We start from the raw sequence: 13,463 nt of genomic DNA, 5'->3' as shown, positions 1-13,463 counted from the left end.
GATTTCTGATCCTGGCTATGTGTTCATGTTGAAAGTAATCTTTTGGGGGGTACTTGGCTGGCTCAGTGAGAAGCGTATGCGAGTCTTGATCTTGGGGTCGTCAGTTCAAGCCCTGCGTTGGGTGTGGAAATTACTAAAAAGCTAAGTAAATAAAAGTTTAAAGAAATTTAAAGAATTTCATCTAAAAAGCTACTGATGAGTTCCTGGTGGTGTCGGAGATTGTAGAACGTGTGGTAAAGCAGTGTGATGCCGTGATGTATACTTTTTGTTTGTTTTTGGTGTACTCTTAAGTGTCGGAATTTCCCTTGGGCGAGTTAGCATCCGAAAAGTAACCTTCCAACGTTCTGTCTGTGGTATAAATTCGTGGTCGAGCTTTGGATGGCCAAGTAGCCACGAGGGGTTGACTGGATGGTCTTACCTGCCATCGCTTGCTCTTCTTGGCACCCCGGGGCGGGAGCGTCTTTGTTCACCCCGTCTAGAGATATTTCCGGTACCTTTTCTGGAAGATTTCTGCGGAGCAGAAATGGAGGCGGGGACGGGAGCGAGGTGATCTACTTGTTACTTACGGAATTTTCCGTCCGTTCTGCTGTGTCCACCTTGAGCCCCTACTGCGCTTTCAGTCGTCCGTCCCTCATGATTTCCCCGCCTGGCCTCACGGCGATGGCCCCCTTCTGTGGCTTCTGTAGCATCAGCGGTCAGTTTCTTCAAGTCAGCTCACCATACCACTCACCGGCCTGTTTTTCACCTTTCCAGTTTTTCTTCGTGGGTTTTTCCTCTCTTGTTGCTTCTGATCGCTTTGTCCTTGTGCGTTTATCGTATCCTTTATTAGACATTCATTGCCAATTTGGTGGGGTTTTGAGAGGAAACAGAGATAAATGGATGTGTTTAATTAGCGTTTTAATGGACAGTCCCTGGAGCGATCTTTGCAAAACTCTTAGGATTGTGTTTAAACCCAAATGGTGGGCTTCCCATCTGTTCTTAAGTTTATTTATTAACTTTGAGAGAGAGAGAGAGAAAGAGTGTGTGGGAAGGAGGAGCAGAGAGAGAGAGACAGAGAGAGAGAGCATCCCAAGCAGGCTCTGCATTGTCGGTGCGCAGCCCTGCACACTGTGAGATCGTGATCTGGGCCAAAACCAAGGATGCTTCACTGACTTAGCCACCCGGGTGCCCCTCCATCTCGTTCTTAGAAAACACCTAGTTTTTTAACCAAGACTGCGTAGCCTGATCTCTCTCTTCTTATCTTTGCTTCAGATATGTCTTTTTTTTTCTTTTAATTTTCTTCTCCCCTGTCTTGCCTTCTGTCCCTCTTTGCCCTGGTCTTTTCTCTTCCGCCTCCTTGCTCTTACTCTCTGTCCCTCTCTCGGCCTCTCTCTTTTCCTCCCCTCAGCCCCTTCCACCCACACCGACCTTTGTTAAGTTTCTGAAGTGCGGCATGCTCTGTCCTTGCAAATACTGATGCCTCTGACTAGGGTGTCCTTCCTCTGGGAGGAACATCCACTGCTTCCTCTGGAGAGCCGCCTTTGTCCTCCTAGGTGAATTCACGTTCCGTACCGTCTCCCTTTTTCTTAACGGCATTATCAAAATATGCACTTAAAACATGTTTTGGTTCTTTGAACATCTGTTTTCCTCACTAGATCGTAAGTTCCAGAGGTCACTGGACACTAACTGATCATCTGGTCAGTTCTCTGGTCCTTCACAGCTCATTCTCACATCCGCTCATGATGGTAGGAAACCAAAATCTACCCGCTTTTTGTTTCCTTAAACATTTTTCTATTTTTTGCTGCCAGTAAAGTAGAAGATCTGATCTTACCTCTCTACTCTATATCCTAAAGGCGAGAAGAGGAAAAGAATAATCTCTTTCAACTTATTTCTAAAGATTTTTAAAGACATTTTCTTTTCCCTCCATTTACCTAAGGAAGTGATTATAAAATAGGAGTGTGGAAGGGTCGGCTACCCTTAAGAAATAGAAACTGGGTTTCATGTACTTTCATGTTCTATGAAATTATTATTTTTTTAAAGTTTATTTATTTACTTAGAGCACCCAAGCAAGGGAGGGGCAGAGGGAGAAGTCGATAATCCCAAGGAGGCTCCCTGCTGTCATCACAGAGCCCGATCTCAGGAACTGTGAGATCAAGACCGGAGGCGAGATCAAGAGTCAGAGGCTTAACTGACTGAGCCACCCAGGGGCCCCGTGAAGTTATTTTTTTTAATATTCGGCAGTTGGCACATAAAATTTGAAAAAGGCCAATTTTTTTAGACTCCCTATAACTTTTGGAGGATTAAAAAAAACCCGTAAAACACTACATACACGGACACAGACACACAAACGGTACTTAACTTATTTATCAGAGAAAACAATCAAACTAGTGTTGAGTCTGAAGAATCAACATAGCCATGTGGCATACAGCATGAGTTACTGAGGTAAAATATTACCTTCCCCCAGGTTTCAGAAGGATCCTACCTGGTCGGAGACTGGAGACCGTTATCTGTTGAAACTCTTTAGGGATCATCTTTTCCATCAGGTGACAGAAGCGGGTGCCCCTTGGATTGACCTCAGTCATATCATTTCTTGTCTTAACAAGGTAATTTGTATCTGGATTTTTAAGATCACAATGCAAAGTTGTGTTTTCTATAAATACTAAGAGACTTAAGAAGTTAGATGTATTCTCTGTAGCCAAAAGACATTTTCTTAATAATTATTAGGCGTCTCTACTTAATAACAGTTTCTAGAGTTGGCAGGCCTTTTTGACATCTTCATGAATAACTATAGACTTTTTCATCGTGGATCTTCTTATTGTGATAAAACGTCACAAAAGCAGTGGGTGGGAAAAACAAAAATTTTATGTTTAAGTATTTTTTTAACAGTTGAATTGCTTTCTCGTGAGTCTCATGTTGGATGTCCCTACATGTTATCTGTTCATTTACTGTTCACTGTGGGCATAGTAATACAATATTGCAATAATAAAAGCACAGTAGGCCCAGTGTTCTAAGTGGAGAATTAGGTGATGACATGAACTAAGTAGATGGAGACACGTCATAAATTCACTGGAGAGGTGAACTTTTGTTTTTGAAAGGGCTAGGAGAGAGACGGTTCACAGAGGAAGGAAGGAATGCATTTTCCTTATGAATTACTTGGAATTACAGAGTGTAGAATGGGTCTCCAGAAGTAAACATTAGTCTTTGTATGTAGGTTTATATCTAAATCTCAAGGGTCTGCAAACTGGGCAGACAGACAGCCTGTTTTTTTGTTTTTGTTTGCGGTTTTTTTTTGTTTTTGTTTTTGTTTGTAGCGCCTGCAAGTTAAGAATTTTTTTTACACTTTCAAAAGACTGAAAACAAATAGCAGAAGCAAAACTAAAAAGAATATGTGACAGAGACTGTATGCGGCCCTGAAATTTAAGGCATTTACTGTCTGGCCATCTTTATGGAAACTGACCCCTGGTCAGTTTATTTGCTGACCCCTGGTCTAAACTGTCCCTAAATTACAAGTACTAGAGGAGAAAGTGCCTCATGGCACATGGTGTAGAATTGTTCGTGTTCAGTGTGCTATAACTGTTCAGGGAGAATGTGGTTTTTGTTTTTAAGCACTCCTTTGCCTTGTTTGAATTTCCTTAAAACCCTTTAAAGAGAGTGTTGTCAATAATCGACATTAAGACAGAACAAACTGAATGTACCATTGAACTAATCTAGTATGACATGTATTTGTTTGCCCTTTCCCTTAAGGGGAAAACATTTTTCTTAAAAGCAATGAGTGGAGAATAATTCTACCAGAGTTTAGAAAATGGTATCCATGTATCAGAGCACCAGTAATTAAAAATACGTAGCACTAGTTAAACTGACAGCTAGATCCTGTGAAATCAAGCCATGGACAGATAGGTATCTGAAGTGAAGATTATTTAATGAATGTGAGGATAATTAAAAACTTGAAAATTCTGTTTGACTTCATAAAATAACTAGGAGTAAATAAAATTTATCCCAGATCTGAAAATGTGGTAATTTTCTAAGTTTGGGAAGAGTGTAACAAATTAAAAAGCGTGGATGGCCATATTGGTGATCTAAAAATTAAAATTTTACATAGCGTATTTTGGTGGGGATTACAACAAATTAAGCTGGTAAAGGGATTTGAAAGTTTGAATGTTCAGAATTAGTAACTTGTAAACATTTTAATGAATGAATTAGTGAAAAGGAAGGAAATTGTACATTGAAAACTAACCCAAAAAAGGGAAAACCTAACAAGATAATTTATTTGATGGACTAAGGATTAGTATAAATGCTTTATAAAGACCTCATTAAAATATTACTGCCAAATCTTGACAGATAAATGGGTAAAGAGCATAAACTGCCATTCCCACAAGTGGAAGTAACATACGTAAATGTATGAAAACCTCTGGTAATACCTGAAAATGTAAATAAAAATATCAAGGCGTGCATTTGATATGGAGCTGCTTGTAAATTGGTACAACTCATAAATCAGTGGTTTCTGATACTTTGGAAAGCAGTTTAGCCCTATGTGTTCAGCTATAAAATTATTTGTACTTTTTGGCTCATTGTTGGTATTTGTAAGTATTTCTCCTAAGGAAGTAATTCCACGGAAGAAAAAAAATTAAGCAGACGAGTGGGTTCGTCGCACTAGAATTCGTCGTGCCAAAAAGCTGGAATATATTGGGGCACCTGGCTGGCCTGGTTGGTAGAGCATGTGGCTCTTGATCTCTGGGTCATGAGTTCAAGCCCCACATTGGGCGTGGAGCTTACTTTACAAAACAAAACAGAACGACAAAAACGGGGAAAGTATTGAGGGAACAATTAAATGATGGAATATAATGCAAACAAGTATGAAGTGTGGAAGCTAGGTGGAAACACAGGACTGCTTAAAAAACATCCCAGTGGAGAAGTGTGCACACTGACGAGCGTGTGTATCTAGAAGGGAACAGCACAGAAATTTTTAAAATATTTGTCAGTGTGGCAAAAGTTGTCCTAAAATAGATAAAGTGGACTGTCTTCTGCCTGGTATGAACTTCGTATTTTGTGTCTCCGTCTGTTTCAGTTAGATGCTGGCGTGCCAGAAAAAATAAGCCTCATTTCCAGAGACGAGAAGAGCGTACTTGTGGTGACTTACAGTGACTTAAAGCGCTGCTTTGAAAACACTTTCCAGGAACTGATTGCAGCTGCGAATGGGCAGTTGTAGTATTGGCTGAAAAAGCACGCAGGACACGGCTGAGGACCTTAGCCGATAGCAAAATTGCACTCCAGCTGAACTGGTCTCATCCTCTCCTTCCACCTTTGGGAAACCCGACAGGAGATGAGCAGGCTGCTTGCACTTCAGTCAGGTACACTGCTACTCGAAAGGAAGAATGTCCCACTTAGCCTAGAGCTGTGGCTGCCATGGGGGCCGGATCTGTGAAGAATACTTTAGATCAAGGAGCGCCACCAGGTGGATGGCGTTCCAGCTGTTGTGTTTTTCCACTTGTATATGCACTAATTTTAATTTTCTAAAGACTTTTTTCTGATCTTGAAACTTTTGCCACATTGTATACTTACTTATTAAGGGCAACTGTTGCAAGGACATTTTTGGGAAACAACGGTGGGCAGCATTTTCGTCACGGAGGGTTGCAGAATTTGCTCTTTGGGGGATGGGTTGCCCTGACGGACGTAATGGACCAGGTAAATGGTTCCACAGAAGCACCGTATGGTGTATAATCCTTGTAAGAGTATTGGATGAAGCTCTGTATGCCACCGCTGTTAGTTCAAGTGGAGATTTTTGGGTTTTTGTTTTTTGTTGTTAAGAACAGACAAAAGAGAGACCAGTGGATTGTGGGATACGAACTCCCCTATTAGTAGACTTAAATCCTTTATGACTAAGGATTGGATACACAGGAACTTACACACAGGAGCACACACAGCCCTGGGCTCCAGATTCATCCAGAGTCTTTTCTTAAAAAGGTGTTTCCCTGCTCGTCAGACATACTTAACATTTACGCAACTTTTTTTTTTTTTTTTTTTTTTTTTTAATGGGAAAAAAGGTCAATTGCGTTCAAGGCCTGAAGTTCAGGAGTATATTGCTTTAGATTATTTCCAGTTTGCTTTTTTTGTATAAAGTTCTGTTCTTGGAACCACAGCTTTATTATGGTACTTTACACTGGATACAGACACAGAGACACTGTTCGGAAGGTGAACGAAACACAGCAGTGGTCTGGCATCGAGAGCTTTCTGAAGTTTTACAGCCTGAATCTGGAGGGATAACAATCTGCTGTGCCTTTGCAGTCACTGCTTAGCCCAAAGTAATAGTACTTTTGATAATAACTTCACTATGTGGGATATTCCTGAATAAGTCAATCTCAAAAGTTTGGAATGTTCCTCCTCTTAACTTTCTTAATATTTGGACGTGCAGTTGTTGCCAAACTTGGGTATTCGTGGAATTTCTAGTTAATGACACACCTACTCTTTGATACTGAAGACTGCCAAATACATAGGAGTTTTCTTTCACAAAAACACAGTAATGAAGACTCTGTCTCCTTTCCCAGCACTGAATGTTTTACTAGCACCGGGTGCTCACCATGCAACTATGAAGAAAACGTGGAAACTCAGAAGGTCAGGAAAGACTTCCAAGCACTTGCAACTGATGTTACGGTCTTCAATTTTAATAATTGCTCATATTTGTAGTTTTCAGAGAAGTTTTTAATATTTCTCTGTCCACTTTTTATAAGCTTTAAAATGATTTTCTCTGCCTTGAGATTTGCATCAAGAAAAAAACACCTCTCTTCACCTGAAAGCTTTGAAGACTAAAGACATGCTTTCCACATTTTAACAAGTGTGTCTGAGTCCACGTGGGGTAGCATCAGTTGTTGAGTTCAAAAGAAAATCAATTACTGCATTTGATCTGGATGGATTTTACGAGAACATAATGTTCACTGTTCAAGGGATAATTAACATTTGCCACCATAATGTTCTTTTTTTATGTAAAAGGAACCAGAACTTGGAGACATTAACATGCAAAAGTCTTTTATCATTAGCTCATGTATTTGAGGAAGAGCAGCTGTCTTTTTATATGTTTTTTGACAAATCATATTGTGATTCTTTTGTACAAAAAAGAACTACTTGTATTCTAGAAGAAAATATGAAATGCTTAATTTATAAGCGGGCTGGAGATTTTTTCCAATATCGTTTTCTTTGAAAATGAAAGGGGATCATCTATTTTAGTTTTGGGGTCTGGGAACTTTTTGAAAATTTAATTTGTGGACCAATGTTTTGAGAAAGCAGGGGTAAAATAGGGCTTGAACGTCTCATCCTGTATCGACCAGCAAACTTCCCTCTGCAAGGCAGGTTCAAATCACAAACCCAAGAATGTTTGCATCCTAAGTGCTAGTTTGCTTCAGCCCCTAGTAACCTCAGGACTTGGCTTGAATATAAAGGTGGACGGCTGATCTGTTTTCATGAGTAAATATCGTCGGCCAGAAAACAGTCGGTGTCAGGTAATACATCTTTTTTTTAAGCTTTGTTTTATATTTATTTTTCATTTAGTTTTTATTGGGAATGGTTTCCTGTAGAACTCCTATTAGTTCTGCTTAGGTGTTTTTTGGGGGAGCCCTCTTTTCCATAGTGTAATTCCACTTAAGAGGTTGTCTAAAAGTTAGTCTTTTTAATTCATAGGAAGATTGTAATATCTGAGAGTAGTCAAATTAAGGATACAGACTTCCCACACCTTCCTGTTATGACAGATCAAAGCACAGAAAGGACAACCCTTGAAATCATGTAACGTTGGTCATTTCAATTTTTTGTACCTATTTTAAATTCTGTTAGTGTATTTACTTCATTGTAAATATTTTTGAGGGTACCTTTGTATTTTGCTTTTGACCTTGGTTCTGTGGTTTGGATGTCAACAACTTCCCTAAAAGCACCAGTATGTTAAGTTCTAATGTCATGACCCCAATATGGGTTATTCATCTTTAATCCTGTTTTCAGTCTCTATGTGTACAGCAATATTTTTAATAAAGAATTACAGAGAAGTTTGTCCTTTTGGGGGGTACCAGTTCATTTCACGAGGTTAAGTTTGTCTTATGTCCAGGATTTAAAAGGCCGAACATTTCCTGTGTGTTTGGAGGAATTGTTGGTGGCAGGTTTATTCATTAGTTTACCAGATATCCGCTCAATGCCTACTTGGATCTATTTTGGGTACTGAGAATGCAGACACCAGAACTTGCTATTTATAAAGTACATAGTTCTACCCAAACATTTCTATATAACACATGGCTTACAGTGTAGTTTTGGAAGAAGATATGGCTAGCCTCTGATTCAGTACTTGGGTAATTTACTATACAGGTGAAGAGTACCCTTCCCCCCAAGTCCTCCAGAAACATTATTCAGACTATGAGGTAGGTTCGTTTTTGTTTTTTTTTTTTCTTTTTTTAAATATTTTTTTAATGTTTATTTATTTATTTATTTATTTATCTTTAATTTTTTTTTTTCAACGTTTTTTATTTATTTTTGGGACAGAGAGAGACAGAGCATGAACGGGGGAGGGGCAGAGAGAGAGGGAGACACAGAATCGGAAACAGGCCCCGGGCTCCGAGCCATCAGCCCAGAGCCCGACGCGGGGCTCGAACTCACGGACCGCGAGATCGTGACCTGGCTGAAGTCGGACGCCTAACCGACTGCGCCAGCCAGGTGCCCCTAATGTTTGTTTATTTTTGAGAGCGAGACAGACAGACAAGAGTGCTAGCGGGAGAGGGGCAGAGAGAGAGGGAGACGCAGAATCTGAAACAGGCTCCAGGCCTGGCCTGAGCACAGAGCCTGACTCCGGGCTCCAACTCAGGAATAGCATAGCGAGATGGCGACCTGAGCCGAAGCTGGACGCTTAACCCACTGAGCCACCCAGGCACCCCGAAGGTAGATTTTTTTTAATGGCAGAAACATTAATATTTGTTGAATCTGAGTACTTAGTGTTTATTGTGGTTATTTCCTGTACTGTATTGAAGTGAAAAGTTGAAAAACAGAATAGAAAGTGATAAGGGACTGGAGACCTAATTGAGGGGTACTTAAAGAGGAAGGAGGGTTTCTTTTTAGCTGCAGGAACTAGTGAGTTGCTTTTAGAAATTCGGAGAAGAGTGAGAATAAGTGTTAGAAGGGTCTTGAAAAAGAAAAAAACCCAGTGGATTCGGTGGCAAATCAAAATGACCACTGTAGGTTCATGGGAAGAAGGGAGACCAGTCTGCCTAGGATGGAGGATGTTTTGGGGGGCATCTTTTAGATTTAGATTTCTTGAGAGAAAACATGAAACACATTAAGCTAGGCCAGTGTTACATCTGTTCAATGGGGATAAAATGGCTCTGTTGTTTTCACGTCCTGTGCTCTGAATGGTCAAAAACAGGTGTTTCCCCTTTCCTACCTTTCGCAAGGTGCACAAGGTATCTGTAAAATGTCCTTCTGTACGAGTTTGGGGCAAGAGGGGCAGTGAAGAAAGACCTTTAAAACTCATGTCCTTAAAATTCGTTGAAAACAGTACGCGTGGCGGTTAAGAAACCGGCTTGCCAGAACAAGGTTCTGACATCCCGCTCAGTGCAGCGAATGAATTGGATTCGCTCATTCATGAAATATTTACCAAATGCCTGTTCTATGGCAGGCACTGCCCTAGAGGAATCAACAGAACAACTCTGACCATGACAGACTAATCTTTCTGTTCCTACAGAGCTTCCATTCTAGCAGGAAGAGGACAAAGTACGTGTAGAACGTTAAGAGGTAACAATGGCTATGGAAACAGAGTAGAGTAGAGTAAAGGACGTGGGTAGGGTTGCCAGATTGAGCGCACAAAAATACAGAACACGGAGCTGGATTTGAATTTCAGGTAAACCACGGGTCGTTTCTTTTTTAGCGTTAAGTGGGTCTCAAGTATTACATGGGACATGTTTGTCTTAAAAAGTTATTTGTGTGAAATTCAAGTTTAATTGGTTATCCTGTGTTTGTCTAATCTTGCAACTCTCGATGTGGGGAATGTGGTGGTGCTAGAATTTCAGATCGGATGATCTGGGTAGTAGGTCTTATGGAGAAGGTGGTATTTGAGCAAGGAGCCAGCCATGTGGATATGGGAAGGAGAAGAATTCCAGGTCAGAGAATGTGCCAGGCATATCTGAGGAATGGCAAGGAGGCCAGTGTGACTGGAGTAAGAGTAAGGGCCAATGGGACTAAGTAGGAAGTGAAATCAGTTAATGGGGAAGGGGGGGTAGTGCTTTGTAGAGCATTGTAAGACCATGTTGGTGCTTACATGGAAAAGAGAAGAAAGGTTGTGAGGAGAATAACCTGGTACAGTTAAAAAGGATCACTTTGGTTACTAGTTAGGAAGCTCTCGTGATATTTCAAGTGAAAGATGATGGGGTTTGGACTCGGGCGGTAGAGGTGGCACGAAGTGACTGGATTCTGAATATATTTAACTTATTATTTTTTAAAATGTTTATTTTTTCAGAGAAAGAGTGCAAGCGGGGCAGGGACGGTGGCGGGGAGGGGCTGTGCGACGCAGAATCCGAAGCAGGCTCCAGGCTCTAGGCTCTGAGCTGTCAGCACAGAGCCCGCACGGGGCTCGAACTCACAGACTGTGAGATCATGACCTGAGCTGAAGTCGGACGCTCAACTGACTGAGCCACTCAGGCGTCCCTTTTTTTATTCTTTAAGTTTATTTATTTATTTTTAGAGACAGGGTCAGCAGGGGAGAAGCAGAGAGAAGGAGACAGAGAATCCCAAGCAGGCTCCATCCTGTCAGCGCAGAGCTGAACACGGGGCTCGATGTCACAAATTGAAATCAACACCTGAGCCGAAATCAAGAGTGGGACGCTTAACCGACTGAGCCACCCACGTGCCTGATTCTGAATATGTTTTAAAGACTGAGCCAAAAGGATGTCCCAGTTATTGGATATGGAGTGCAAAAAGAAGTCAGAGTCACTGTTCCGATTTTGACCCTCTGCTGGGCAGGACGGAGGATTCTATTGAATTGGAAGAGAGCGTTCTAGAAAAGGGTGTGTTTGGAGGGTGGGCAAGAAGGACACAGGAGCGAGGAAAGACAATTGGGAGTTTGGTCTGACCTGTTCAGTTTAAGATGTTTACTACGCATTTGTTGTGGCTACTGGCTGTTTTTAATGAGTGACTCCAGACTTAATGGCCTAACACAACAACCGTTTTATTATTCTCAGGAATTCTGTGGGTTAGGAATTTGGACAGGGCACAGCTGGGATGGCTTATCTCTCTCTATTCCATTATGTTTGGGGCCTCTGCTGGGAAAATTTCAGTGGTTGGGGGCTGAAATCATTCCGATCTGGCACCCAGACTGAATGACTTAAAGGCTGGGCTCAGGCTGGCGACTGTCCGTGGAAGCACCTACACGTGGGCCCACCATGTGGCTCAGGCTTCTCCAGTCACGGCCACTGGGTCTCTAGCGGGAGCTTTTGGACAGTGAGTGTACCAGGAGCCTCGGGTGGAAAGGGCATGATCTTTTCTGATTGGGCCTTGGGGCCGTGCAGTGTCACTTCTGCCACATTCTGTTGATCGCAAGTGAGTCACAAAGGCTTGTCTGATTGTAGGGGAGAAGAATTCGATGGGGAAGTGGCAAGAGCATGTTGCCAAAGGTCATGTGAGATGGGAGATTGTGGTCGCCACTATTTTTGGAAAACACGGTCTGCCGCAGCCTAAGAGATGCTCAATTTAATATTGGCATACAAGTGAGTTTGGAGAGATCTGCTCTGTATGTGTAGTTTGCAAGTCATTATACAGATGTCATTTAAAGCCCTGAACTTGGTTGAGATCATGAAGGGAGTTAGTATAACCGGAGAGGAAAAGAGGTCCAAGGACAGAACCCTGGGGTAATTGGAACAGTCAGTGCTCAAAGGTCAGAGAAGAGAGAAGAGTAGTTAAGAGGGATGGAAATGACCAGTGAAATAGGAAGAAAAATGTTTGATGTCCTGGAGTCAAAGTAAAAAAGGTATTTTCAAGAATAAGGGTCAAATTGATGAGTCAACAAAGATTGAGACTGAAAATTGGCTGTTGCATTTAGCAATTTGCAGGTCACTCGTCACTGGTAACCTTATCAAAAGCGGTTTCAGTGAGTAACACTGAAAGCCAGGTTTGAGTGGGTTTCAGAGTACTTGAGGGGGTGAACTCGGAAATGGAGACCAACTACATCAAGGAATTTTGCTGTAAAGAATAAAGAAATGGGGCGGTGGCTGAAGAGGCAAGTAGGGATGAAAGGTTTTGTTTGTTTTTGTAACATGGGAGGGGTAATAGCATGTTTGTGTGATCTGATGGGAGAGGGACACATTGATGGGGGGTGAGGGAGCAGTGAATTGCTGGAGTTGTGTCCTTGAGTACAGGAAGGAATCCAGGCGTGCCAGGACAGGTTTTGGATTGACCATCCAGAAAGGAAGGCAGAGCATGTGACTACAGGTGCAGGCCGGTGGTAGATGTGATGGTGAGATTTTGAAGTCCTCTTTGGATTACTTCATTTCAGTCTTCCCGTTGATGCGGGTATAACTAATAGTACCAATCACATTGGATTGCTTTGGAAATTGAGTTTTATTCCTCAAAGCACTTAGACTAGTTGCTGGCACATGAAGTTAATATATTTTCGTCTGAGAGGAAGCCCATACTCTCTTAAATCAGTCATCTGTGAAAACTGTGGCATTAAATGTTTTTTTTCCTTTTAATAATCTTGTATAGAAGAATAGTACGCACATACACACAAGCTTGCAAATAAGTTCATAGTTCCATGAATTATCACAAAGTGAACACACCTGTGTACCACACCCAGCTCAAGGAACAGGGAATTTGTGGCCTCTGGTTGTTTTGGTTTTGTGTTTTTCTCCCTTAAAATATCCTTCGTTGAGAAAATAGAAGGTCAGTCATCCCTGCGTTGGAACCCAGGATATTTTTGTAAAATTTCCTGGCCTGTGAAACCCAGAAGTCTGGTAGTATGTTTAACACTGAGGAGTCCGATAAACCTTACTGGGAGATCCTTCTGCTGGAGAAAAGGGAAAAAAAAACAATTCCCAAATGTCCTGTAAGTTTCCAGAGTCATGAGAAAATTTCTGAACCAATTCCTCGAGCATTCTTCAAATCATGTGCTTAAATGAGTGACTTTACTCTTATGTTATGAAAACCGATACTGTTTTTAAAGGATTTCTGATTCACGAAGATAAAACGCCGTGTGCCCTCTTCGGTTAACCACAAATTTACCGGGGGGAGTCGTTTTTTCTTTTTCTTTTTCTTGCCTTTGTCCCCAAAAAAGTAGACCTGTTTTCCCACATATGTCTCCAATCTAGTTTCTGCATGATGTTTTCAGGAAGGTGACGGTATGACCACTTACGAGGACAATTTGTTGGTCACTTACTCCATGTCTGTTGGTGATGATTGTGTCGACAACGTAATTCACAGAAAACAGTATGTGGCTAGTGTACTTTTCTTAGGGAAGCTCTCGTGTCTCAGGCTTC

General features: G+C 41.6%; 1 protein-coding gene across 5 annotated transcripts in view; it reads left to right on the top strand.

Moving 5' to 3' along the window:
- PAN3 (poly(A) specific ribonuclease subunit PAN3) overlaps positions 1-8,003 on the top strand; it is a 134,843-nt gene extending 126,840 nt beyond the window's left edge. For all 5 annotated transcript variants that reach the window (XM_086714601.1, XM_086714590.1, XM_086714582.1 and 2 more), the window contains 2 exons: positions 2,444-2,582; positions 5,045-8,003. In XM_086714601.1, the coding sequence (XP_086570727.1) occupies positions 2,444-2,582; positions 5,045-5,185 (280 nt within the window). In that variant the 3' untranslated portion in view covers positions 5,186-8,003. The remainder of the gene's footprint in view (positions 1-2,443; positions 2,583-5,044) is intronic.
- The last annotated feature ends 5,460 nt before the right edge of the window (positions 8,004-13,463 follow it).

This window comes from Puma concolor, chromosome A1 (genome assembly GCF_028749965.1).
Source record: "Puma concolor isolate L17-30 chromosome A1, mPumCon1.1.hap2, whole genome shotgun sequence".
NCBI classification, from domain to species: Eukaryota; Metazoa; Chordata; class Mammalia; order Carnivora; family Felidae; genus Puma; species Puma concolor.
This window is presented reverse-complemented; position numbering and strand designations above follow the sequence as displayed.